This window comes from Callospermophilus lateralis, chromosome 6 (assembly GCF_048772815.1).
Source record: "Callospermophilus lateralis isolate mCalLat2 chromosome 6, mCalLat2.hap1, whole genome shotgun sequence".
Classification (NCBI taxonomy): domain Eukaryota; kingdom Metazoa; phylum Chordata; class Mammalia; order Rodentia; family Sciuridae; genus Callospermophilus; species Callospermophilus lateralis.
Genome location: NC_135310.1, coordinates 29,904,706 through 29,932,240, shown reverse-complemented (window position 1 = coordinate 29,932,240; position 27,535 = coordinate 29,904,706). Strand labels below are relative to the sequence as shown.

Below are 27,535 nucleotides of genomic sequence, written 5' to 3'. Positions count from 1 at the left end.
AGATATAAAAGGCCAATTTTTTAAAAAAGAGTAATTATTTTTAGGATTGTTTTAAAGATCAGCTATAAACAATTTGAAAATAATTCTATAGCATTAATGCACAGAAATAAACAATGGGTAAAAAAAAAAAAAAACCTGGTCAACTATAAAAGACTAAGTGCTTGAATAAATAAATACCAAAAATAAGTTTCAAAAAGTATTTTATTAAAAAAAAACATTAAATGTAATGTTCCATAAAAAACCCTACATGCTTCTATTTATATATGGTAGTAATTCTATTAGTTTGAATTAGATTTTATATACTATCCTGGAAAGGTTAGAAAGTTTCTCATGAAACTTAAGCACTTAATACTATAAAACAAATAACAAATGAGGCACAGAAAAGACAAAACACCATTATAAGGCTCTGGTTTGTGCTATATGGGGATTGAACCCAGGGCCTCGCACATGCTAGGCAAGGTCTCTAGCACTGAGCCATATTCCCAGCCCTTTTTAATTTTTAGTTTGAGACAGGGTCTTGCTAAGTTGCTTAGGACCTCACTACTTGCTGAGGCTGGCCTTGAACTTGCGATCCTCTTGCCTCAGGCTCCTGAGTTGTTGCAGTTATAGGCCTGCACCATTGTGTCCATAATTGTGTCATTATATCCCTTAAAGTGATGGGAATGTAGCACCCCTGCTATAGTAGGAAGCAGGAGTAAATGGAGAATATTCACTGATATTGCTAGGATCTAAATAAAGGTTCATAAGTGCCATGATAAGTTTTTTGTCCTTTTTTTTTTTTTTTTAAAGAAGAGTCTTTGGTTTTCAAAGCAAATGCAAGGGTTCCAAAGATCTTTATCTCAACCAAGATACTGCCTTTGGTTAATATCAACAAAGATATAATTTCTGAGGTTATGGTCTTTTCCCAAATCCAAAGCAGAAAACCATCCAGAAAAATGAGATTCTTCAAAATTTGGTGCATCTTAGATGATCTTATGAACAGTCTTTGGAATCTGTTGTGAGTCTATAACCAATCAAAGACTCTTTACAGCCATCATCCACAATCAGATCCACAATCACATGTGGTTTATCATAACCAAAAGAGGTAGGGGCATTTCTCAGCATTGTGGATATTTGTCCTTCTGTTTTTATTTCAGCTGTATCACTTGGGGGTAATTCTGATTCAGATACGAAGCCATTTGATCCCACGAGGCCACTATCAGAACCATTCCTGGAGTGATAGGAATTCAAGGTGCTGCTGCAGGGTGCTGACTGGTTACTACTTGAATGGAGAGAATTCTCTCTCTCTATTGGAGACATAGGGCTGCTCAGGGCCAGGTCAGAAATATTTTCTTCAGTAGTCACCACTTGTGTTTCACTAGAAGGTTCTTTTCTGTGTTCTACTTCTCCTGGTTTATCTTCTGTCTGCATGCCTGGAATTGTTACTGGAGACAATGGCTCTTCACAGACCACCGTCTCATTTTCTACGACAAATGGCTGGTATGATGTGATGAGCGAGACATATTTTGATTCAGGTTTTGTCTCTGAAGTGGCATTTCTTACCACAGAAAGCTAAGGGAGAGAAAGTGATTAAAAATAGCAAATTAATAAATTATTAAACTTAAATGCCAATTCTCAAAAAAAAAGCCTAAAGGTCATGGGCTACTACATGGCATATTTAGAATAGTATAATGGAATCAGATAGTTGCTTTTTTCTTTCTTTTTTAAATGAAAAATAATATATTGAGATGATAAGCAAATTTGGGGGATTTTTAAGAAGTCACCTAATATCTTACCGAAGTATTATTGCTTTTTGTACATCACCTCCTATATGTATGCTTGTTAAATATGTAATGGGAGTACAGCTACTTATTTTTTAAAAAATATTTATTTTTTAGCTTTAGGTGGACACAATATCTTTATTTTATTTTTATGTGGCACTGAGGATCAAACCCAGTGTCAGACGCATGCCAGGCAAGCGCACTACTACTTGAGCCACATCCCCAGACCCAACTACTTATTTTATATAAAAGTTTCATTAATTTTCTTTATCATTATAATTTTCAGTGGCTTATATAATTTATACTGATAGTTAATTTCTTTAATAGATGTTAAATTATTTCCAATTTTTGCCAGTTACAGAACATGTTGAATATTTCACATGTATTTTCATTTATGAAATTATTTCCTTAGAATAAAAGACTCTGTTACAGGGATGGCAGACTTACGGCACTACCGTATTGTACACCCTGCAGGCTTAACTTCCCACTAAGGCTACATTATTTTTCCCCTGTACACATAACTTGTACTACTACTGGGATTACTGGATCATTAGGTTTATTTTTATTTCTCTAGTGAGTTTAAAATGGCACATTGCAAGGTGTCTTTTTGCTTAATTCCTAGTAAGGATAACTATTATAATTCATATATGAATTGTCAACTAACTGTTGATAATTTTTAGTCACTTTCCTTTAAGGTAGTATTTTTATTGCAAATTTCAATATGCCCTTTGAACATTACAGGTGTTATTCCTGTCATACTTGATTCAAATAATTATGACTTTGAAATGTTAGACATTTAAGTATCAAACTCTTTTGAGATTCCAATTTTTGGCCTCCTCTCTTCTACATTTCAACTATAATCAAAAGTCAGGTTTTCTGGACTTTGGACCTTAGCACATACTGTCCCTTAGAAGCTGGATAAACTCTTACTGTCCTTCAAGACTGCTTAGCTATTTCAGCCTCTGAAAAAGCCACAACTAACCCCACCCCCAAAGATGGCCAGTGTCCTCACTGGCTCCTGTGTAAGCCTCTGCCTTTGAACTTGTCACACAGCACACCAATCATGTTCTCATCTTTTTTTCTCACTAGACTTTAAGCTCCTTACCAGACTCGTTTGTGGTTTTGTATCAAGATCAAAAGCAGCAGCTGGTGAACAGTAAAAAACATATGATTCTGGATATGTGGAGATTGAGTACTTTTCAATATAAAGTACTATAGTAAGATTCAATATAACAATGTGCAGCATGTCACATTCTGCTGAATGATGATGAACATCATTTTACTTTACAAACAAAATTGAAGAAACCTTTCAAAAAAGATTCAAGTTACATTTTAGCATCTATAAATTTAAAAAAATTAAATACTTTACCAAGGACTTGGGTAACATTCTGCTTTTTTTCTTAAATGGATTCTTCTTAATATGACAACATGCACATACACATAGTACGATAAATACTAGAAAGACTGTGAACACAGCAATAACTGGAATCCAAACAAAATCTAAAGAAAGGGAAAAATAAAACATTAGAATTAAGATGGAATACTGCTATTGCATATCAAAAATCTCAGCCCTTTTCTTTAATAGCCTTACACATTAGGTAATTAACATGATCCGAGTTTTAAAGGACATTGAACAGAAGTTATAGTCAGTGAGTGAAAAATTAGATATGTATCCTAGACAGCAATTGATTCTTCCCAGTTCTGCAATTCTGAAACTTTCTGGAACTATACTGCCATGATACAACATAGTTAAAATAGCTTTCATACTGACTTCCTTACAACCTCAAATATAGGGTGTTCTTAGGGTTATGCTTTTCTGTTAAAAATGCAAAAGAAGGATTTAAAAAGTATTTCTTTTGAAAAATAAACTCTGGTAATGTTTATAACTCTTAAAATAATTTAGCCCTATACCTTAGACTTTTCTGTTACAAGTGCTTATTTCAAGGCACACACAGAGGAATATTGTGCAGGAATAAAATCCCCTTGATTGCAAACCAGATACAAAGAGTAATCAAATATGGGAAAGATCTGGTTCAGAGCACACATCTCTATTAGCACCACCGTGTCCCTGTAATGCTGCTTTTTATTTTCACAGCACATTTTTATCCCCCACAATCTTCTCCTCTTAAAAATTAACAGTGCTCTACATATTATGGTGGTGTTTGGTTTCCTTCATGGCATTTAAAAATATTTTTATTTGTTTTAATTAGTTATACATGATATGCATGGCATTTTAGTAGCTCTAATTTCCATCCTACTTCTTTGGAATAGTGACAGTAAAAATTACTACTTAATAAATGCTTGCATCCTCCCTATTTATAGGTTATGAAAAATTAAATCATTACAATAGTAAAATACAAAATTATAACATAATAAATACCAGTACTATGAGAAGTCCCATGGGGGTCCATTTCAGAATTCAGCCTTTTAAAAATAATGTGCATTATTTCAAATTCTGGGCACTAAGTAGGATTTTACTTTTCAAATAATACAATACAAATTAGCATAAAATGAACTACATGACTTTGAGCCACCATACAGTGGCCTCAAAGTGACTAGTACTAAATTTTAGTTGTTTGTTCTAATACTTCAGCCTAGATTTTCATTATTTAAAAGGATATTTTTAAAGTAAAATTAGAGATGAAAAAGGAGATAGTACAATCAATACCACAGAAATATAAAGAATCATTAGAGATTACTATGAAAAATTATGTATTAGCAAACTGGAAAATCTAGAAGCAACAGATATACTTCTGGATACACATGACCTACCAAAATGGAATTATAGAACCAGGACCAGATGCTTCACTGTTGAATTTTTACCAAATTTTTAAAGAAGAACTAATGCCAATACTTTTTCAAAGTATACCAAAGAACTGAAAGAGAAGGAGCCATTCCAAACACAGTCTATAAGGTCAACAGTATCCTATTACCAAAACCCGACAAGGAACAAGTACAAAAAAATTATAGACTGAATCCCTGAAGAGCATATATGTAAAAATTCTCAAAATTCTAGCAGATCAAATTCAACGGCACAACAAAAAAAGATCATTTAGCCTGATTAAGCTGGTTTCATCCCAGGGATGTCAGGATGGTTCATTATATGTAGTACATTAACATAATACATCCTATCCATAGAATAAAGAGAAAAGTCCCGATCATCTCAACAGATGTAGAAAAAGCATCTGATCAAATTCAACATTTCCTCATGATAAAATCCTTAAATGACAAGTATAGAAGACTGTACCTCAACATAATAAAGACAAGCATGGAACCAACACCAGCAAATAGGAAAAAGTTAAAAGCATTTCCTCCAGGATCAGTAATAAGATAAGGGTGTCTCACTACTCTTACTCAATTTAGGACTAGAATACCCAGCCTGAGAAACTAGGCTAGAGAAAGAAAGAAAAGTCACACAAACAGGTAAGAAGTCAAATTATTCCTTTTTGCAGGTGATATGATTCTATATATAGAAAAAATAGACTCCTCCAAAAGACTATTAAAATTGATAAATGAATACGGTAAAATTGTAGGATACAAAATCAAAGTACAAAAATAAATAGCTTGTCTATTCACCAATAAATAATTTTCTGAGAAAGAAATTATGAAACCAATCCTATCTGCACCAGCTATATACACAAATACCTGGTAATAATTAACCAAGAAAATGCAAGACCTCTACATTGAAAAAAGAAACACTATTGAAAGAAATTAAAGACACACAGAAAAACAGAAAGACCTGGATCACAGGTTGGGAGAATATTGTTAGGCCACATTACCCAAAACAGTCTGCAGGATCAATGCAATTTTCATCAAAATACAAATTCCATCTTCACAGAAGAAACAATCTTAAAATTCGTATGGAAGCATAAAAGATGAAATAGTGAAAGCAATCTTGAGCAAAAAAAACAAAGCTTGAGGTATCAAAATACCTGATTTTATGACAAACCATGGAATCAGAGAAACCCAAACAGCATAGTATTGACATAAAAACAGAAACACAGACCAAAGGAACATAATAGAGATCCCAGAAATAAGCCCATACATCTGCAGCCAACTGATTCTTGACAAAGGTGCCCAAACCATACATTGTAGGAAGGACCGTCTCTTCAATAAATGGTGCTAGAAAAATTAGATATCCATATGCAGAAGATTAAAACTTGACCTCTATCTCTCCCTCTATATAAAAATCAACTCAAAATGGATCAAAGACCTAATGTAAGACCTGAAACTTACACTACTAAAACAGAACATAACAGAAATACTTTAATACATTCATACAGGGACTTATTTTCTGAATAGAACCCTCAAAGCACAGAAAACAAAAACAAACATAAACAAATGGGATTACGTCAAAGTAAAAAACTTCTGCATGGCAAGAGACAATGTACAGAGTGGGAGAAAAAAATGGCCAACTATTCACCTGGTAAAGGGTTAATATCTAGAATAGACAAGGAACTCGAAAAACATAACAAAAATATATAATCTAATATAAAAATGGGCAAATAATCTGAATGACATTTTTTAAAAAGAAATACAAATGGCCTACAAATAATATGAAATGCTAAACATCATTAGTTATCATGAAAATGCAAATTAAAGCTATAATGAGATACCGTCTCATCACAGTAAGAATGGCAATGATCAAAACAACAACAACAAAAACAAATGCGAGCAAGTATGTGGGAAAAAAAGAACTTTTATATACGCTATTGGTAGGAATGTAAATTAGCATAATCCTTACAGAGAACAGTATGGTGGTTCCTCAAAAAACTAAAAATAAATATTCCATATGACCCAGCTATCCTATTTCTAGGTATGCATCCAAAGGAAATGAAATCAATATACCAAAGAGATACCTGCACTATTATTTTTGTTCATTACAGAACTATTCACAATAATTAAGATAGGGAATTAGTCTAGGTGCTAAAGAATATGTAGTGTATTCACACAATGAAATATTATTCAACCATGAAGAAGAATAAAATAATGTCTTGGAAGCAAAATGGATGGAATTGGAGGACATCATGTTAAATGGAGCAAGCTAGACACAGAATGACAAGTATAGCACAATTGCTCTCATATTTGGAAGCTTAAAAACAACTCAAACTGAATTTAAAATAGTGATTAATAGAGGTTGGGGGTGTGTGGGTGGATGGGGAAGGTGGATAAAGGAAAGATGGATTTGATTAGTGCAAGTGTATGCATGTGTGAGAATTATATGAAGAACTACATTAACATGATTAATACATATTAATAAAAAACCAAAACTTATTCCTTGATTTTTCTGTACACGATGACTATTTTCAATGCCTCTGACATAGTCATAAAGTCAGTTTATGAAACCTATTAATCAATAGGCTATATTTTTAACATTAGATTATTGTTAAAATTAATTTTAAAAACTCACAAGATAAGTCAAGCTTAAGGATGGTGTTTTTAGGGCATAATGGAGCATAGGGATTTATTTATCATGAGCAAAATATCTATTTTTTCCTGATTAACAAGTAAAAGTGGAATACATACTGATTATATTCTACTTCATGAAATCACTGATATAGCCATAGGTAGAAGAATTAATCTCATCATTTAAAAACATTTAGGCCAGTGCAGTGGCAATGTGTCTGTCATCCTAGCTACTTGGGAAGATTTCTGAGCCCACGGTTGGAGACCTGTTTCGGCAACACAATGAGATCTCATTTCAAATGCATAAATGAGTAAGTATACACATGTAAAAAGTTAGTGTAAAGGTAGGTATGGCTTTATAGAGTCATGTAAATAAAATTTTCAGGTTTTAGATAGTATTAGTTTGCATTTATCATTGGCTTCTTAGTGAACACATTACAGAGACAGTTTTGTTTGGGTTTCAATTTGACATTTTTTTTCCTTTTAAAATATTACTCTAGAAAACTGGATATGTACCCCTTTTTAACATTTCTGTTGATGTCATTTTATTTGTGTTGATTTGATGTTAAAATATGTTTTGTTTTAGTATTGAGAGTATTATTAAAACTTTGCTATTCAGAAACATTTTCCACCTTCTCAACTGCTTTTCATTTTCCCCATGAAAAATTATATTTATTTTTTGTTAAAAAAGAAAAAGACATTTTTATTATAAAATTTAAGTACACTGTTAAGCCTATAAAATACATTCTAAAAAAATAACCTAACAACAGGAAAATATATACATATACACTTAAAGACATTCATCAAAGTGTGATTTATCATAATAAAAACCTGAAAATAATCTTAAAGGACCCACAATTAGGCAACAGTAAATAAAAATAATATACTATAAAATGAAATACTCTACAGACATTATAAAATATTAAGAAAATATGTGAAGTGAAATTAAAGAGATAGTTAAAATATATGTTTAAGGCCGTACAAAAAATTATATATACTATGCAATATAATCATGGCTACAGAGAAAGATAGGATGTGAACAACAGGGTATCTTTTTGGACAACAGAACTATAGATAATTGTGTTTTCTTCTAGCTCTTTATAAGTTATCCATAATGAACATTTGAAATGTAGATATTTATGTATATAATTTTACACATATTTTATATTTTTTCTTTCTTGGGTCAAAAGGCTCTCACATGGCTTTCCTAATTAGTTATTTTGCATATTTTAATGCCTGAGAAACTGTCTTATTTTTAATTTTGGGTTTCTCTGAGAAATTATTAAATATTTTTAAAAGAAAAGAGATTTGTTGAAGTTACAAATAAATTTATCTTTTTTCACATTACTATATTTTAGTTCTCACCCTCTCTATTTAGAAAATAATGACAAGAACTTACCCTTTATGTTGTCATTGGAAATAGTTATACAAACTTCTTTGGACGTTTCCATTGTAAATCCCCACGTGTTTGAGCTTCCTACTGAAAAGCAGTACTCAGAATTCAGTGAAGACACAGGAATTCTCAACTGGCACAGCGACTCATTACAATCATCTTCCTTTGGTTCAAGTTTTATATCTGCCATCTATATGGGAAAAAAATACAATGAAGATGTCTGACTTCTTCAATCTATACAAAAATCCCCATAGTTATCTTGGTCAAACACCTAAAGAAAACACATATATGACAAATACTAAATATGTCTGAAAATAGTATTCATATCAAATAATAAGTCAATTTGTCACTTCAAATACAGCATGATAATATGCATTTGTTAAAATGTTCTTTATGGGAATAGTAAGTTTAAAAACTTGAGTGGGGATGTTCATGAGGATCCTGACTTCAGCAGTGGATTAATCCATTTGATGTATTAATAATATCATGCTATTTCTGAGAGGTGGTCGAAACTTTAGGAGTGGGGCCTAGTTGGAGGAAAAAAGTCGCTGGGGGCATGACCAGGAAGGGCATTTCTTATCTCTGGCCCCTTTCTCCCTCTTTCCACTTCCTGGCTGCCATAAGTGAACAGCTTTTCTCCACCCTTTTGCCCTTATACCATGATGCTTCTGCCTCGCTACAGGTATAAAAAAGCAACCCAGCCAGTTAACCATGAACTGAAATCTTTCAAACCATGAGCCATAATAAATCTTTCCTCCATTAAGTTGTTTTTCTCAGGTATTTGTCAAGGTGGTGCAGAGCTGACTACCACAAAAAATTGGTACCAAGAGTAGTGATGTTGCTGTGACATACTTGGCCATATGGTTCAATACCCTAATTTGAGAAAGTTTGAAGATGCAGGATAGAGAAGTCTTAGAATGTTGTAAGAAGAGCTTAATGGACAATTCTAGAATGATCTCAGAAGACCAGATTGCTGACAGAATGCTGGGAGAAACTGCTTGTGAGGTTTCAAACCAAAATGAAGGCTCCACTGGGAAATGGATTAGAGGCCATTCATGTCACATTCTGTCTACAATCTTGTCCATGTCCTGAGACTGGGTAAGGCTGAATTTAAAGGTGATGGACTAATTAATATGGTGGAGAAATTTCACAAAGCAAAGCATTCAGGCAGTGGCCTGGGTTTTGCTGGTTCCTTTTAGGTAGGTTTACAATGAGAATTGGGAGCAAAAAACAGCAGAAAGATTGGGAAAATTTGCAGTTTAGTCAAAAAAAAAGCATGTTTGCTGGGAACCAGGAAGATGTGGTTGTTGAAGAAATTAGCATCACTGAAGAGAAGCCAATTACTTTGCATTGAGATAATAATACAAAACAAGCCTTGAAGGTATCTCAGGCTCAAGGGTATAAAAGTGAAAACTTTTTGAAAGTCTTTACTTTGAGAAAGGAGTTCTGGGATGTCCTGATCATATCCTGCAGGGCCCCAGGAAGTTGTAGCCCTAGAATTTTTTTCAGAATGCTCAGATACCCAGGGACTCATAGACCATGGTAGCCATGGTCCAGGGGTGCCTGGTTACTGCCCCTATTGGTGGCAGACCTTAGCTTTGTCCACATAGTGCTGGTTTTAGGAATGTGAAATGCAAGAGTTACGGAGTCATGTAGGCTTTCACTGAGATTTCAAAGACAGGCCTGGGAAGCCAAGCAATGTGCAGCAGGTTTGGAATTCCTGTAGGAAGCTCCTGAAAGTGTGATTCTTAAAGCTCTGAAAGTAAAGTCAAAGCAGCACTGGAGACCCCAGGAAGTTACTGATGCCAGGAATGTGGCATATCTGCTGAGGAAAGCTGTAGGCAGAAGGAAAAACCAAACCTAAGGGAGGTATGGGGATTACAACCAACAAGGCCATAGGAATGGGCTGTCAAGATAATGTAATTATATTCTCACAGTTGTACTGTTAACTTTTCTTTCAAAAAAATTTAAATGATCCTGCCAGGCTCAGCGGCACACATCTATAATTCCAGCAACTCAGAAGGCTAAGGCAGGAGGATTCAAGTTCTGAACTGGCCTCGGTGACTTAGTAAGTCCCTGTCTCAAAATAAAAAGAACCAGATCTGGAGATTAGATCAGTGATAAAGCACTCTTGGGTTCAATCTCCAGTACAAAAAAAAAAAAAAAAATCCTTGTTTCCAATAGAGAAATTGAGGTTAAGAGTAAAATTTTAGATTAGGGTCATGTGGCTAAATGGGACAGTGAAAACTTTAATGTACACATCTGGTCAGTGTTAGTGATTAAGTCCATACTACTTCCTTTCAATAGTGTGTGTGTGTGTGTGTGTGTGTGTGTGTGTGTGTGTATAAATTCACCCCCCATTACCCAAATCTATGGTTCATGAGCCTTGGCTGAAATTCCATTTTCATTATATTGTACAAAAAAGTGACTTGTGCTAGCTACAGAATAATTTTCATTTTGAAAAGATGAAATAGAAACACATACCTCACTTCTGTTAATTTTCATATGTACAATGTACTTAAATGGGTGACAAGGATTTTCCTCATCATATAAAGTCACCTCCTCTTTTCCCATAATAATTAAAGGGTGAAATATGTCAATAATGATTTGGTCTTCCTTCCTTCTGACATCTAGAGTAGGTGATCCAATATTTCCTGGAGGAGAGAGGGAAAGTGTAATTACTACTAGCCTAGGAACTTCATGGTGCATTTCAAAATTATCAAAATCACTCAACCAACCTACTCTTCTTTTTTTATTTTTCTAAAGTAGGGCCCCATTCACACTACTCCACAAAGATCTAGAAGATATTCCAAATATCATTCATAAAGAAATATTTAATAAATCTCAGGCAAACTTTTCTTTATCAGTTTAATTTCACTTCTAGCTCTAGAGAAATACAACTGGTTATAAAAGTTGGTTTAAAACAAACAAAACAAATAAAACAAAACCTTGCCATAACAGAAGCTCTATTAAGTACAAAAAATTTTCCATTATTTCTGTAAATTAAAAAATCTGGTTTCTAAAAAGGAATCTGAGATATCTTTCCCCACAAAACTCTCTTTAACATCCACAAGTGTTTTTAATGCTTATGGGAATTTAAATCCTAACTTAATACATTAAAATTTTATGACTTAATCTTTCCAACCCCCCATGATTTTCACTCTTCCCACATTCTACTCCCATAATATGTGTGATCTTTACTGGCATATCTGCTGAGGAAAGCTGTAGGCAGAAGGAAAAACCAAACCTAAGGGAGGTATGGGGACTACAACCAGGAAGGCTCTAGGAAGGTTCTGCAAAAGTTTGCTAATCATGATTCCTTGTGAAAATCAGAACTAGACATTTAACTACTCAGCAAATATTCCCTGTGTCTTTGATGTGTGGAACTTGGTTGGTGAATACACTTCACATACTAACTGTGCACCTACTATGTGACAGGCAAGTCTGGTTTTTTTACCAGTGTATCTCAGGGCATGGCATCCTTACTAACACATAGTAGGCCCTTGAAAAATCTGACATACTGATGGTAATGTATCAGAGGGAAAGGTATGAACTCAGGAGAACTTAATATTTAAACCTTAATATTTAAAGAACAAGCAGAGGAAGTGCCTGTGCAAGAGCCCAAGGCAGCACAATTAGAAAAACAGAAGCCGAATCAAAGCAGTGGAGAGAACTGGCAGGCAGCCATGGAGGTAACCAAGCACAGGAGCTGAACAGGAAAGACGTGAAGGTAGAGGAAAAGGAACCAAGGCTGAGCACACTAGGGAAGAGCCAAGTGACTCAGGCTTCTTTTACCCAGGAGTGAGGATATGGTTGGCAAGGTGGGATGATGTAGTCAGAAAACAGGAAATGGCACTGAAGATTCTGGAGTTTGGATTGACAGTAAAGATCACACATCTTATGTAGGGAGTAGAATGTGGGAAGAGTGAAAATCATGGGGGGTTGGAGAGATTAAGTCTTAAAATTTTAATGTATTAAGTTAGGATTTAAATTCTCATAGGCATTAAGGACTTAAGGTGGCTAGGAACAATGAGAACCAAATGAGCACAATGAGAACAATGAGCCAAAGTCCTCAGGGAATGTAACTTTGAAATGAATTACAGAGAAGATGGGGGGAGAGGGGAGGGAACTGGTACAGACTACAACTGGACAGCACTGATCCAGAAATGTAGAGAGCAAAAACTTAATGGTTTTGAAGCAGCAAAGGGATGGCTATCTCAGCCATATTTTGTGGACCTTGGGAGAAAGGAATGTTATTGATGCTCTGAATTCCTCCAAGTGTTTCCCTGGCACTGTGATCATTTTTAGCAACTACTAATAAAGGCAAACATACACTGAAGACATGTGTGAGTATTTTCAAATTTAAAAGTTATACAAGCATACATTCTACTCACCGTGCATGCATAAAATAATTTCTTTTGACTCTGCATAGACAGATTCTTTTTGTCCAATCCTAGCTTTAACTCTGGCCCAGAAAGATTCAGATAAATCATAAACTTGTTCAGAAAGTTCACAGTAATGATGAGAGATATTGGTGCAAGCATCAGTCCATTGTTCCTTCCTAAAATGAAAAGGAATAAAGAAACATAAAGATAGTTTTTATTGTTGTCACATTAACTTAAACCATCTCTGTATTCTGCTTTTCATTTATAACACAGAGCTAGTAGAAAGAGTTTATAGAACAGGACAGGATTAGAACAGGACATAAAAACCGAAGTAGGAAGCCCTTACACTTTGGTTAGAAATATATGTCCAGCATCCTTAATCCAAAAAATTCAAACTCAAAAAGGCTCCCAAATCCAAAACTTTTGAGTGCCAACTTGATACCCTAAGAGGAAAATTCCACACCATGAAAATCTGTTTCATGAATAATGTTATTTAAAACATTATATCAACTGATCTCAGGCAAGAAATTATCTAAATTTCTCTTGAACTTCCAGCTATGTGTACAAGGTATATATGAAATACTGATAAATTTCATGTTTAGATTTGGGTCCCTTTCACAAAATATATCATTATTATATACAAATACTCTAGAAATCTGAAAAAAATCAGAAATATGAAATACTTCTGATTCCAAGCACTTGACATAAGGGATAGTCAACATGTACCATAAATTCCTTTACAATAAAGAGGCTCCATTCAAAATATAAAACTGTACAAACAACATGACACTATAGGTTTTTAAAATCTGATTTTTACTCAACTCTAGATGCTAAAGATGTAGATGAATAGAAGTGACTCAATTCCAAAATCTAGCACATTACAAAGCCTCTTAACAGTAATCCATTTTTAAAAAAATTATGCCTTTCTGGTGACAAATATACATACCATAGGAAGCAAGATGACATCTTAACTATTAGTTTCATTTGTTATGCCTTAAAATCTTGTAAGTTATTGTCCATAGAAGAGCTCTTCATTTTCTTCACTACCACTATTATTAAGAACAATATAAACATGGGGTTCTTTTCCAATTTCAATATGTTATATTCTTATTCATATTGAAGCTCAAACAGTCATGAGGAACTATTTGGGTCATGAGGAACTATTCAAGGTGGCTCCTGGATCCTTTGGACACATTCCCCAACATTTTAAAAAGAAATCCTTTCATCAGAAGAAGACTTTCTAGTTACCCTTAGACTTTCCCTGGCTTAACCCTGCAGTCAGCATTTCTCCAATGAAGAAACAGATGGGAGTATTTTCCTGCTCTCTTCCATGTCATTGTTACTGTCCCCCTCCTGATAGTCAATTTCACTGACTTCAGATTTTCAGTTCCTATTTTTTTAATCAAAATTAGTACCTACAAAATATTTATTCTCATTTTTTAACCCAAAAGGAGTAAACCACATATACTTTTTGAAATTAATTTCTTTTTCATTTCAATGTATCCTGGAAATCATCATATGTAAGTTCATATAAATTTTCTTCATATTTTCATTTAAAGCTACACAGCGTTCCATGTATTGATGAATGGTCAGATGTATGATAATCTCCTATATATGAGTGACATCTTTATATTCTTTTAAGTGTATTTTAAAGGTAAGGTCCTAATATGGGATCATCAGGCCAAAAAGCAGACACATGGAGCATGGGGGTGAAGCTTGGAAGTATAGTACTTGTCTAGCATGTGTAAGGTCCCGAGTTTGATTCCTAGAGCCAGAAAAAAATAAATAAAAGTTTTGTAAAATACTGCCAAATTCTTCCCAGAAAGCCAGATTGCATTCATGCCAGTAATGTGTAAGAGTAATCCCCAGTCTTCAAAGTGCTTTTAAATTTTTGAATTTTTATCAATCTAGTGTACATGGAATCAGCAAATCTTGAAAAAATTATAAACTTTGAATCCATCACAGAAATAACAGATACAATCACCTAGTGTTAAAATATTTGTGGATTTATTGATTCTTGTTTTTAATTCTTGCACTATAGAAGTCTTATTAAGGAAGTTGGGGCCTAATCCCACATGATGAAAATTAGGGCCTACCTATTAGACACAGTCGCTGGTTTAATTCCTAGGTCCTTGATCCACTTTGAGTTGAGTTTTGTGCATGGTGAGAGATAGGGGTTTAATTTCATTTTGTTACATATGGATTTCCAGTTTTATTGGCACCATTTGTTGAAGAGGCTACCTTTTCTCCAGTGCATGTTTTTTTTATAATTTTATGGGTTAGTCTCTATGTCCTCTATTCTGTACCATTGGTCTACTAGTCTGTTTGGTGCCAATACCATGCTGTTTTTGTTACTATTGCTCTGTAGTATAGTTTAAGGTCTGGTATAGTGATGTCACCTGCTTCACTCTTCCTGTTAAAGACTGCTTTAGCTATTCTGGGTCTCTTATTTTTCCAGATGAATTTCACGATTGCCTTTTCTGTTTCTATGAGGAATGCCACTGGGATTTTGATCGGAATTGCATTAAATCTGTATAGTGCTTTTGGTAGTATGGTCATTTTGATAATATTAATTCTGCCTATCCAAGAGCAAGGTAGATCTTTCCATTTTGGAATCAAAATAAAAAATTTCTTCTCAGCAAAAGAAACAATCTGTAAAGTGAACAGAGAACCTACATCTTGGGAGCAAATTTTTTACCCCTCACACATCAGAGAGAGCTCTGATCTCTAGGGTATATAAAGAACTCAAAAAGCTAAGCACCAAAAAAAACAAACAACCCAATCAACAAACCGGCCAAGGACCTGAACAGACACGTCTCAGATGAGGATATACAATCAATCAACAAATTTATGAAAAAAAATGTTCATCATCTCTAGCAATTAAAGAATTCAAATCAAAACTACTCTAAGATATCATCTCACTCCAGTCAGAATGACAGCTATTATGAAGACAAACAACAATAAGTATTGGCGAGGATGTGGGGAAAAAGATACGCTTACACATTGCTGGTGGGACTGCAAATTGGTGCAGCCAATTTGGAAAGCAGTATGGAGATTCCTTGGAAATCTGGGAATGGAACCACCATTTGACCCAGCTATTCCACTCCTCGGTCTATACCTAAAGTACATACTACAGCATACTACAGGGACACAGCCACATCAATGTTTATAGGAGCACAATTCACAATAGCTAAACTGTGGAGCCAACCTAGATGCCCTTCAATGGATGAATGGATAAAAAAAAAATGTGGCATATATACACAATGAAATATTACTCAATAATAAAAGAGAATAAAATTATGGCATTTTCAGGTAAATGGATGGTGTTGGAGAAGATAATGCTAAGTGAAGTTAGCCAATCCCCAAAAAACAAATGTTGAATGTTTCCTCTGATATAAGGAAGCTGACTCATAGTGGTGTAGGAAGGGGAAGCATGGGAGGAATAGATGAATTCTAGATAGGGCAGAGGGGTGGGAGGGAAAGGGAGGGGGCAGGGGATTAGCAAGGATGGTGAAATGTGATAGACATCATTATCCAAAGTACACGTATGAAGACGCGAATTGGTGTCAACATACTTTATATACAACCAGAAATATAAAAAATTGTGCTGTATAAGTGTAATAAAAATTGTAATGCATTCTGTTGTCATTTATTTTTTAAAAAAATCAATAAAAAAATTTGTGGATTCATGTGGAATAGGATATTTATGTCCTCAAAAAGTTTCTCCCCACAGACACTTAAAAGAACTTATGCAATGGATAAATCTGAGGGCTAACCTCTAAGTCAAATGATGAAGCCACACATCACCATTAAAGAGTGTCCTGTATAGTGGATACAAATTAGCTTTTGACAGGCCTCAGATGTTTAACCTCACATCATGAGGGAACAAAATAAGACTAATCCACACTTAAGTGGTTCTTCCAATTTGGGACCATGTGAACAGTAACTATTTATTCTGAGACAATACTGCTAAAATACTGTCAAGGTGATGTTCTCCCTTGCTTCCAATAATCACAATAAATTTAACTGTGCTTTATTAACCGTACTCTTTGCTTTATTAGAATACCAGAGAGAGAAAAAAATCTCAGAAGGTAGTTAGCTTTATTTCTATACCTCAATATTGACAGGAAGGAAAAGCAAAAGACAAATGTATTCAACAAAGGAATAATTTGCATCCTTAGCACCTCCAGACACCTACAAGCAGTTCAGGAAGTTTCCCCAGGCAGGCAGGAAGGATGATATTAGGAGAATAATGAAAGTGACAGAATGTGCAATGACTTGAATAAAAAGGATAAGAACAACACTCACCTATAGTTTTTCACCTGTACTGTGAAAACAGGGGTCTGTGGTATGATCTGGTACTCCCAATGCAGAATAGGGTTCATATTATTGGTTGTAATTGTAATATTAGTTGGTGTAGGTACTGTAAGAGATTCAAAAAGTTAAATGAACAACAGTAAGAAACTAATATCATTAGAAATCCTTATTGTAAGATGTCATGTTTGTCAAATATTGTCAAATTTGATGAAAAATTGAAATAACTAGGATATATATATCTCACTTGAGTAAATTTCTGGAAATTATTTTTATTGAAAAATGTACAGAAGAGTTCTACTTCATTTTAAATTCTGGAAACACCATTATGATATAAGGGAAACACATACATGGTATAAGGAAATACATTTCCATAACCTTTTAAGACATTTTATAAATAAATTCACTGATTATTGTAATGATAATCATTGCATTAAATCATTAGAATTTTTGTCATTTGATATCATAGACTATAGCCAATGTCTAGAGAAGAACTACCTACATGAGGGATGGGCAATTTTATCCTAAAATCCCACCAGGTTCTCAACCCTACATCCAGTACTCTTATGCTTTTTAATACCTTTTCTGTAGCACAAGAGCATATGCCAAAAGATTGAAAGAACCACTGACCATCATATCAGTTCCATCAACATTTGCTTTCTGGGTGTGAAGGGCTTTTAACAAAACACAACCAACATTTCTTTTTGCTTTCATTCTTTTAAATAATTTTAGAAAAAAAAAAAAAATATATATATATATATATATATATATATATATATATATATATATAGGCAAGATTTGAATCACATGGGAGAAAAGGTGGATGCACATAAAGGTTTAGATATTAGGTGTCTCCCTAATATCTAAAAGCTCTTGTGTGAAACAATGCAAGAAAGTTTAGAAGTGAAATGTTTGGGCTATGAGAACCTTAACCCAATCAGTGAATTAATCCCCTGATAAGGATTAACTGGATGGTAACTGTAGCTAAGTAAAGTGTGGCTAGAGAAGGTGGGTCATTGCGGATATGCCTTTAGGGTATATATTTTGTATCTGGTGAGTGGAGCTCTCTCTTTCTACTTCCTGATAGTGATGTCTTGAGCCACTTCCCTCCACCAACTCTTTGGCCATGATGTTCTGCCTCACCTCAAGCCTGGAGGAATGGAGCCGCTGTCTATGGACTGAGGCCTCTGAAACCATGAGCCCCCAAATAAACTTTTCCTCCTCTAAATTTGTTCTTGACAGATCTTTTAGTCATAGCAGTGAAAGAGTTGACTGAAACACAAATTTAGTGATGTGACCCAAAGTGAAGATAATTCCATCCTATCTAGCTGGGAAACACTATTAAACATGATCACTTATAAAATTAAATAAATGAATGGCAATAAAGCCATGTGCAGCATTTTTTGAACATAACTTATCATCCTCAAAAATTTTGAGAATATGAGTTTGTATTTTTTCAAGGGACCCTGGATGGTAATGATGTTCACCTGGATTACTCTAATTAAACAAAAAAGTACTCACTGGATCAGATATTTAAAAACCCAGATTGTTTCCTGGTTATAGTGCTAAACAGTTTTTTCAGATTTCCTCATATATCAAAATAATTATTAGTTTTATGTTCATAAGGTATTTGCTTACTGTTTAAGAAAATACCATATTTTTAGTAAAATAAAAATTCTAATACTGAAGCTAAAATTGTTTAGTTTATAATTAGTTAACACATGTATTATTTCTTCAAAGCACAATGATTCAACAGTCATTTATACAACAATCCATACCTATTGCCAATTATATTCTAATGCCCCCCCCCCTTTTTTTTCTTTTTTTCTGATTATTTTCCCCTTAACATTAGTGATTCTCAGCAGGAGGTGATTTTGTCCATTAGGAAGCCCCACGCAATGACTGCAGACATTTTTAGTTCTCAGAACCTGAAGGAACAGAGCAGCAGGGGATACCACTGGATGTAGAGGAGAGAAGCCAAGGATGCTGCTAAATACCCTACAATGCACATGGCAGTTCACTATAGCAACACATAATCCAGCTCAAAAGGCCAACAGTGCAAAAGCTGAGAAACCCTGCTTTATGTTTATAATTTAAGTGTTTATTTCTAATTTAGGAGGAAAAACTAATTTTAAAACAGAATGCTTTGTAGTTTTACACCAATATTGTATATATCTTGCCCCCCAATAATACATTTAGCTACTATCAAAATATCTTTTTTGTTTGTTTGTTTTTAAGATATGCTTTTTTTTTTTTTTTAAACAATGCCTTTATTTCTTTGTGGTGCTGAGGATTGAACCTGGGTCTTGACTGTGCTAGGTGAGCACTCTACCACTGAGCCACAATCCCAGTCCCATCAAAGCATCTTTCAAATTATTTACCAATGTAGTTTAATAATTTGTGCCAAAAGGTTGAGATTGTAAAGCCATAATTGAGGTGGGGAGTTATCTCACAGATTTTAATGCACTGAACGCCTAACTGACCTTTCTGTGGTGAGTAACCAGACACCTATAAACTTTCTACTTATGCTTCCTGAAGCCCTACTGATGGCTGTTGTTACCTATCAACTTTGATCTATAAACAACTTCTTTGTAGGCAAGCCCAAAAGCACTGTTCTAGCCTTGGCTCTTCTCTTTTGGTTTTGTTAGAGTGCTCATGGCTGTACATAGCAGGTAATTCCCAGGCTTCTTTAAGAGGATTTTTTTTTTTCTTCTTATATTTGCACCTCAATTTCCTAGTCTGTTTACAATCCATGGTTTTGGTAGAAATAAAAGTCAATCTCCCTTCCTCTGATCAAGTCAACATTAACATCAAATATCATACAAAAAATATGTTTGTAACTAGATAAGAAAGATATTAATGAATCTGAACTTCTTTCAGAAGCCATTAAGAAATTTCAGCATCTTTTGCCTCTTGAGCCGCTGACAATTTTCAAACCACTGGGTCCGGGTTTCTTTTTACTAGTCCTTTCAACAATTAATCTGTCCAGGATCCCACCTTAAGGATGAAGCAAGAACAATCTAGATAACACTGTCAATACTCTGCCTGGAATCCTCCTGAGCTGGATCACACAGCCCATCAGGCACATTTTCTACTTTCCATGTTATTGAAGGTAAGAGTAGCTGAGCTTTCTGTCACTACATAGCAAAGATCTCCTACCTCCAGTTTCCAACAAGTCTTTTGCTTCCTTTTAAATCCCTCTTTTTAATTATTCCCAATATAAATGACTTTAAAACTGTATATATTCAATCTGAAATTCCTGTTTTGAGGAAAAGGCACATAGAAGTCAAGCATAATACTTTAAATATCAAAGTACATTTGTATTTAGGAGGGGTTGACTGAATAATACATTATAAAAATACAAACAACAATAGACTTGTGCAGCATTAGATTAGTTTTTAATATGAATCAAACTGTTTCCCATAATTTAAGTAAAGTCCAAACATGATTAGACTAGGACTTCACATAGATTTCAAAGCAATCAAGATGAACATGTGGTAGGAGGAAGAAGTTTCAGTGGATTAAAACAGAAATTACTATTAAAGGAGAAGCTTCTGAAATATTTAGATCAAAAGATGTAACCTGTGGTTTTAATGTGGTTTAATGTTGGTTATTAGACATCGTCTTTGTTGTCTTTGCCAAGATCACATGACCAGAGACATGAGTAGTTTTCTTCTCAAGTTTCATAATTTTGTAGTGTTTAAGTTGCTAAAGTTCAGATTAAAATAATTAACTTTTATTCATAATATGCTTACATTGGTTAAATAAAAATAGAGAGAAAGGAAAAGAGTATTATTATCTATGGAGTTTCAGGAAAGATTCTGTTAGAATGATTTCATGAAATAAAAAAAAAAATAATCTTATAGGTTTTACATTTCTTGAAAATGCCCAAATAGATAACTGTGATAATTTTGTGTAATTCATTGCTTTCAGAAATGGGCTCAGAATTATTTGGCATGCTATCTACAATTATTCAGGATAAACTTTAGCCATTTTAAGATCTAATTCCACAAACTCCTCCAGAACTCCAAAACCAATCACAGTAGAGAAGCATCAGGTTTTCAATACACTTTAATTACAGTGTAGGTCAAATAAAGAGCTCTGGTTAGAGCCAACTGTTTGCTGGGAAGTTGATAAGCCAGAAAAGACAGGATATGAAAGGCTAGCAAGTGAGAGGACAGATAAGGCTGGTGAAGATCAGGAGTGATGGAGCAGTGTCATTGATGGGGCAATAAGAATGTCACTAAAGACCCCAAACTAGCAGCTAGAACAGCCCTGCAATAATTGCTGGTCAATGTAGGGTGGTGAGGGTGGCAGAGTACATATACCTACAGATTAGTTTGAGGACAAGAGCAATTTCCTTTGTGTTGACAGGTGATAGGAGTAAAGACTGCTGCTATCTGTGCTTCACCCTATAACTGCCAAAAGCAGTCCTGTTTTTTAAAGAGGGACCACATGTGGAGTCCATTACCCACTCTGACACACTAATGTATAATGTCTGTATAAAGGAGTATATATCCACCTGAAATGGAGTCACAGACACTGCAGACATCATTGAAAATCTGCTGACTACTCTCTCTCCATGGGAAGAACAAATTGAGAAGCAGACAGAAGGATAAAGGGGCCAGTCATTCAATGATTTTTTTTTTTTATTCTAAGTCATCTGATACTATACTTTAAAAACAAATACTCCATATAACATCTGGCCCTTTCTCTGAATGAACATCTCTTAGAACAAAATCTCAACTTCCTAAAGACAAAAAATTTTATACTACTATCATAATTAAATCATGGCCACTCCAACACTTGAACAATGTATTATCATAAATCATTTCTATAGAATGAACAAGATTGAAAAGGATATGTAGGATTCTGATTTCTAAATATTGAGATATTTAAAGATATCTCTTTAACAAGACCATTACAAGTAAACCAACTCCTTTCTGTCAGGAATACACTTCATTCTGGTTCAAATCTCATTCTGATTCTTTGTCCATTTTAAATGAAACCATTAATTATTCAACTTATTTGTAAAATAACTACACTATTGCCATGTGCTGTCAAATTCTGTAAGACAGCTCTTTAAAATTATTTTTCTCTTTTATTCTTTAGGTTTTCCTTTATGGAGAACCAAAGTGTGTTTATCCTTCAAAGTCTATGAATCATGAATAAATTAAAAAGAAAATGTAATACTTACTTAATAAATAACTAAAATGTATTATGTTAGTACTTTGAATCTCTAAAATAGGAAAAATTGATTCTGAAGAAAATAATAAGAAATTGGAACACTACCCAGAATATTACCCTAAAGTCAGACAAGAGTAGAAACATAACTGATAAAATAGAGAGGGTGGCTCTTTAAGCGCAGTACCCAGAGTGCAACAGCAGAGAAGGTAGCCACCAGCAGACTCTGATTCACTTAAAATCTATTACTTTTATATGTAAAAGTGCATGAAGAAAGAAACACTATTAATTAATGCCTATGACTGTAACAAAATACATTCCCAAACACTTGGATTTCTCAAAGACTATGTCACTATAATCTCTTACCTCCTTCCCTGTTCACATCAGGTTCCCTCATCTAAGATGAACTTTCAACTTTGTTCAGATAAGTCCAGCAACAGTAAGTTACATGTAGACTGCAGACCAAAAATGGCTACTGGCAAGCCAAGAAACTAATCAAGAGTCAGAAGCAGAGGTCACTGTGGGTTTTCTTCCTATGCTCTGGAGATTTTGCATTTTAAAATAACTTTAAAAGCATAGGGAACACAATAAAATTTAGAAAAATGCACTGGAAAATCTAAAGACATGTATGGAAAATGTAATACAAAACAGCAAGGGTTGTCTAGGGGCACTCACCAACCCTTGTGTTTCTAAAATTCTAGAGTACAGAAGGCTGCATATCTTCCTATGGGAGGCAGGAAAGCATTGCACTACCAGAGCAGACTCTGAAGACGTGCAAATTTTGCAGTCATGAGGGGCTCAATGCTCAGGAGGAACCTATATTCAGAAGGAATTGGCACTTGGTTTAATGCTCAGTCCCATTCAGGAATCTGAGTCATCTACCTCTCTGCCCAGTCAGTCAAGAGTTCTACTGACTCTGCCTTAATGCTACTTCAGACTGTCCTCTCTTCTCCATTTTCATCATTATTTCTCATTGACTCTTCCCCAGACTTAAGCAGCATCCTCCTAATGCGCCTCCTTTATTTGTATCTACCATCAAACTATTTTGTAAGATGACTGGCTTGTCTAACTGGCAGATCTAACCCTGCATAAAATGATTCCTTTTTGTAAAATAATCAGTGGCTTCCTACTGACTTTAGCCAGGAATAATGGGCATATTATTTTTTTTGGCTCAGCACCTGTACTTCTTTCAAGAACATCAAGTCTCTTATTCTGAGAACTCTCCAGCACTACCCACTTTTATAATGTCTTTCCCATATGAGCTGGCATGTCACCACGCTGGGCAAATCAGAGCCTTCCCTTGGGATTTTGTTAGGATGGAAGAGGCTGCAAGATTTTAAAACCCCAAAGCCATCAGTATCAGCATCTATGATTCCTGCCAAGAAATAAGTAATTGCAAGTTCAAGCAGTTTGAGTTTCTATTTTCCTAAGGCCCAGTTGGCATCTCTAATTTTCTGTTCAATTGGATTGGATTGGATTGGATTCTCTGAGCCAATAAATTCCTCTTTTTGCTAGTTAGCCAAAGCTACGTTTCTATCCCTTGCTGTTATACATGACAAGGTATCACCTCCCCGCCTATCCTATCTATCTCCCCTTGGATCTTCAAACATTCAAGTCCATGAATGTACATTGTTCCACTAATTCAACATGCTGTTTTACACCTCTGCCTATGCACACACAGATCTCTCTGCACTTCCAATTCTAAAGCTGGGCTCACCTTCTCTGTAGAAGTCATTGACTCCTCTGGACAGAGCCTGGTAACCTTATCTTGCTTTCCCATAACCAATACATAAGTTCAAGATCTTATCACAGTGTACTGTAATCACCCACGTAGGCACCTAAATTGCCCTAGTAATAACAGTTGGCAGGGTGGTTAAGAACTTGGACTCTGGAGCCAAGCAAGTAAAGATAATCTATGCCTGCTGGACAGATCGTTGTGCTTCACCAATTTCTCACCCATAAAAGGAGATATAAATAGCACCTACTTTGTAGGGTTGTTGCAAAAAATGAGATCTGTGAGGTGCCTACCCTTTAACTTTTTAACAGCCCACCTTTTAACTGCTAACTATGATAAATCATGATTCTTGAAAAGACAAATTGCTGTAACTAAGATTTTTGTCTTCCCAAAACTTGAACCATGTCTGTCCTAAGGAATGTGTAAGTATTTATTTGCTTGACTTTTGAAGATCAAGCCAAAGTAGGGTTAGATATAAACGGCACACACACCTAACAGGAACTCAGGAAAGAAGTCATAATACAAAGGCTTAGGCCCTGAGTTCACCAGGGTTGGGAGGCTGGGCCTCCTTATGCCTTCCAGGCAGATACTAACTGGAAGATGCAGAGACACTCAAGACTGGAGGCTGAAAAGGTTTACAGATTTCACTAAAGCTCTTTATTACCATACTGTAAGCTTCAAGAAAGCTATCCTCGGCCTGGGAAGTGTCAAAAAGCAGGCAGAAACAAAATGCTCCCAGGACCTAAGCTATGTGAAGAGGCCCACTGCCTAACAAATCCGCTAGTGAGTGCACATATTCCACCACTTCTACACTTAGAAGTCTGACAGGTTGCCACCAATAACAAATCTCAGGAGTTGGGGTACACACTGAGAATAAAGTTACATAAGCGGTGGCCGTGTCAACTGCCGGCCTGGAAAACCACTTGTTGAAAAACAGGCTAAAAGAATCGGAGAAAAAGGGGAGCTGTGTTTGTTGCATTGACAAGGATGAAAGAGGCTAAAACGAAGCGTGTAAACTGCGCGGCTGCCAGCCTAGGGCCTGACGACCGGCTGGTCCCGGGATCGCTGGACCCCGGTATGGAATAGCGGGCAAGCACTGCAAGGAAGAACTGGTGGCGGCCTGACCAGGCGGAGCTTCCCGGCCGGCCAGGGCGGCCCCCGCCCTCCCATGTCCCCTCCAGCTTCACTCGGCAGCGGCTCAGCCGCAGCGACAGTACCCGAGGACGGCTCTGGGTCCGCGACGTTCATCTCAGCCCTGCTCCCGGCCTGCACCATAAGGATCAGGAAGACGAGGAAAGTCATGCTGGTAACGAAGGCCTCCGGGTCCAGCCAGCACCAACAGCGGGCGGCCCCGGGCGCTGCACCGCGGACCTCCGGCTTTTGTCACTTCCGCTGTCAAGTACTCACAGGCAGGCAGGAGGCGGGGCCAGGAGGGCGAGGCGGGGCCAGGAGGGCGAGGCGGGGCCAGGGGGGCGAGGCGGGGCCAGGAGGGCGAGGTGGGGCGCGGATACGCAAATGGGGCGGAACCCAAACCCTACCCGGAATCCGTTTGGACGGGAAGACCCCGCGAGGGCGGGCTGGAGAGAGGCGGGGCGTGGGCGAGGAAGTGGAGCCTGGGCGAGGGCGGGGCCTGGGAAAGGGCGGGGCCTGGAGGGGCGGGGCCAAGACCCTGACCCCGGTGCCCTGCGCGACCTGGAGAACTTGGTCCGGCGGGAGGCACTGCCAGGCGGGGCGTGGACGTGAGGGCTGGGTGTGGGGCGGGACTAGATAGCCAAGGGGAGTGCTCCCGTGACACCCGAAGTCCTGGGCGACGCAGCCTGAATTCAAGATCTGAGCCCAGGGATACGTGAGGAACCAAAGGTTACCTTGTTTCAGCTTGACGCTCATCTTCCGCAATTCATCTTCCTGTTTGTGTAGTGTCCTGGGGTTGCAGAACTTGGCCTTTGCCCACAGTCTGACGATGATTATTATTTTACCCCTTTAGACGTCGCCATCTAGGCGTCTTAGAGCCTGAGATGTTAGAATAGAAAGATCCCTTAGAGACCTTTTCCAATCCCAGCAGTTTTGTTTGAGGTTCCTGTGGCTTCGCTAATGATAATAGTTTGTGCAAGCTCCCTTAAACCAGTTTGAATGGGCTTAACCAAGAACTACTTTATTCTTGGAGTGAAAACAACTAGCATTACCTTTTTAGCTTTGAAATGTCAAGTAGTGATTTATTAAGCAGTCTGTCATCGAGAGATCTGCCTTGTCTCTCTGATCACATTTATTAGTTAACATCTCTTATTCCACTCCCACCACTTGGCTCTTGTTGCAACACCCAAGCAGAAGCTCACAAAAGTATATGTCTAACTACTGCTTTAGTTCTATAATTACCATGATCTTTTGCAAACATATTGCAACCCGCTCTGTCACCCTTTTTACTCCACTCTATTTTTTCATGACACTTTTTGCCTTTTCCACATTTATTTTCTCTCCCTTTTAGAATGTAAGTTCCATTCAGTTGAAATCTTTGCTTGACATTCAATTAGTATTGGTTGAATGAAAGAATGCGCTACAACACTAGATTTAAGCAAAACTTTTGAGAAAAAAAAATTTACAAAGACACTGTACAAACTAGAGAGGAATGAATCAGCTAGATCATTTTATTTATATTAATAAATCCCTTAACTCAGTATTTCTGAAACTTTAATGTATGTGTGAGCCAGAGCGAGCTGTGAAAATGCATGTTCAGATTCAGTGGGTCTGAACAGGTTAAGGCTTGAAGTAATGCGGTTTCTGACAGTGTATACTTGGAATGTCAATACCCTTGGTGCTAGGACCACACTTTGAATAGAAAGACTTCAGTTTAATCTAGACTAATTTATGGGAAATATTACCTTTATTATGATGACTATTATAAAAGGCACCCTCCAATCATTGCAAGGGCATAAGGATAAATAACTGATCTTTGCTGTTTAGGAGTTTATGGACTAAAATAAATCATAATATTCAGTTTGTAAATGTTTTGATGGTACCCATCACAGGCTAGGTTACCCAGGAATAGACATTGACTTTGGAGATCAAGGTGCAAGGCACTTGTTAGGAGGTGCTTTGGGATAAACCTTTGTGAATTAGAGGCGGAGGAAGCACAGCAAAAAAGAAGTTGATCTGTGATTCCATCCCAACACAGGTTTCAGACCCCACAGGAAGCTCTGAAGCTGGGGTGACCCTGCAGAGGTGTCCTAAATTGATATAAGAGGCTGGGCCATATGTTTCTATACTAATCAGTCATTGAATGCAAATTGCCCCCAGAACAGAACACAAATTGGGGCTTCTGTTTTTAACTGGAGCTTTACCATGAAGAAGGCTAATAGTTGAG

General features: G+C 36.2%; 1 protein-coding gene across 1 annotated transcript; it reads right to left on the bottom strand.

Moving 5' to 3' along the window:
• Nucleotides 1–183: 183 nt before the first annotated feature.
• Ifngr1 (interferon gamma receptor 1) lies at nt 184–25,570 on the bottom strand. The gene is made up of 7 exons (XM_076858213.1): nt 25,395–25,570; nt 17,253–17,367; nt 12,954–13,120; nt 11,044–11,213; nt 8,566–8,749; nt 3,130–3,260; nt 184–1,551 (listed from the first exon to the last, which is right to left on the bottom strand). The coding sequence occupies exons 1-7, from the start codon at nt 25,477–25,479 to the stop codon at nt 973–975; spliced, it is 1,431 nt and encodes a 476-aa protein (XP_076714328.1). The 5' UTR covers nt 25,480–25,570; the 3' UTR covers nt 184–972.
• Nucleotides 25,571–27,535: the final 1,965 nt, after the last annotated feature.

What these genes read in the sequence shown, in the direction of transcription:
- Ifngr1 (XM_076858213.1), bottom strand. Translation starts at nt 25,479, where the DNA reads ATGACTTTCCTCGTCTTCCTGATCCTTATGGTGCAGGCCGGGAGCAGG. An exon ending in GTACAGGTGAAAAACTATAG is followed by an intron (nt 13,121 to 17,252) that starts GTGAGTGTTGTT and finishes TTTTCATTTTAG; the next exon opens with GAAGGAACAATGGACTGATG. An exon ending in TGAAAATTAACAGAAGTGAG is followed by an intron (nt 8,750 to 11,043) that starts GTATGTGTTTCT and finishes TTTCCCATATAG; the next exon opens with ATGGCAGATATAAAACTTGA.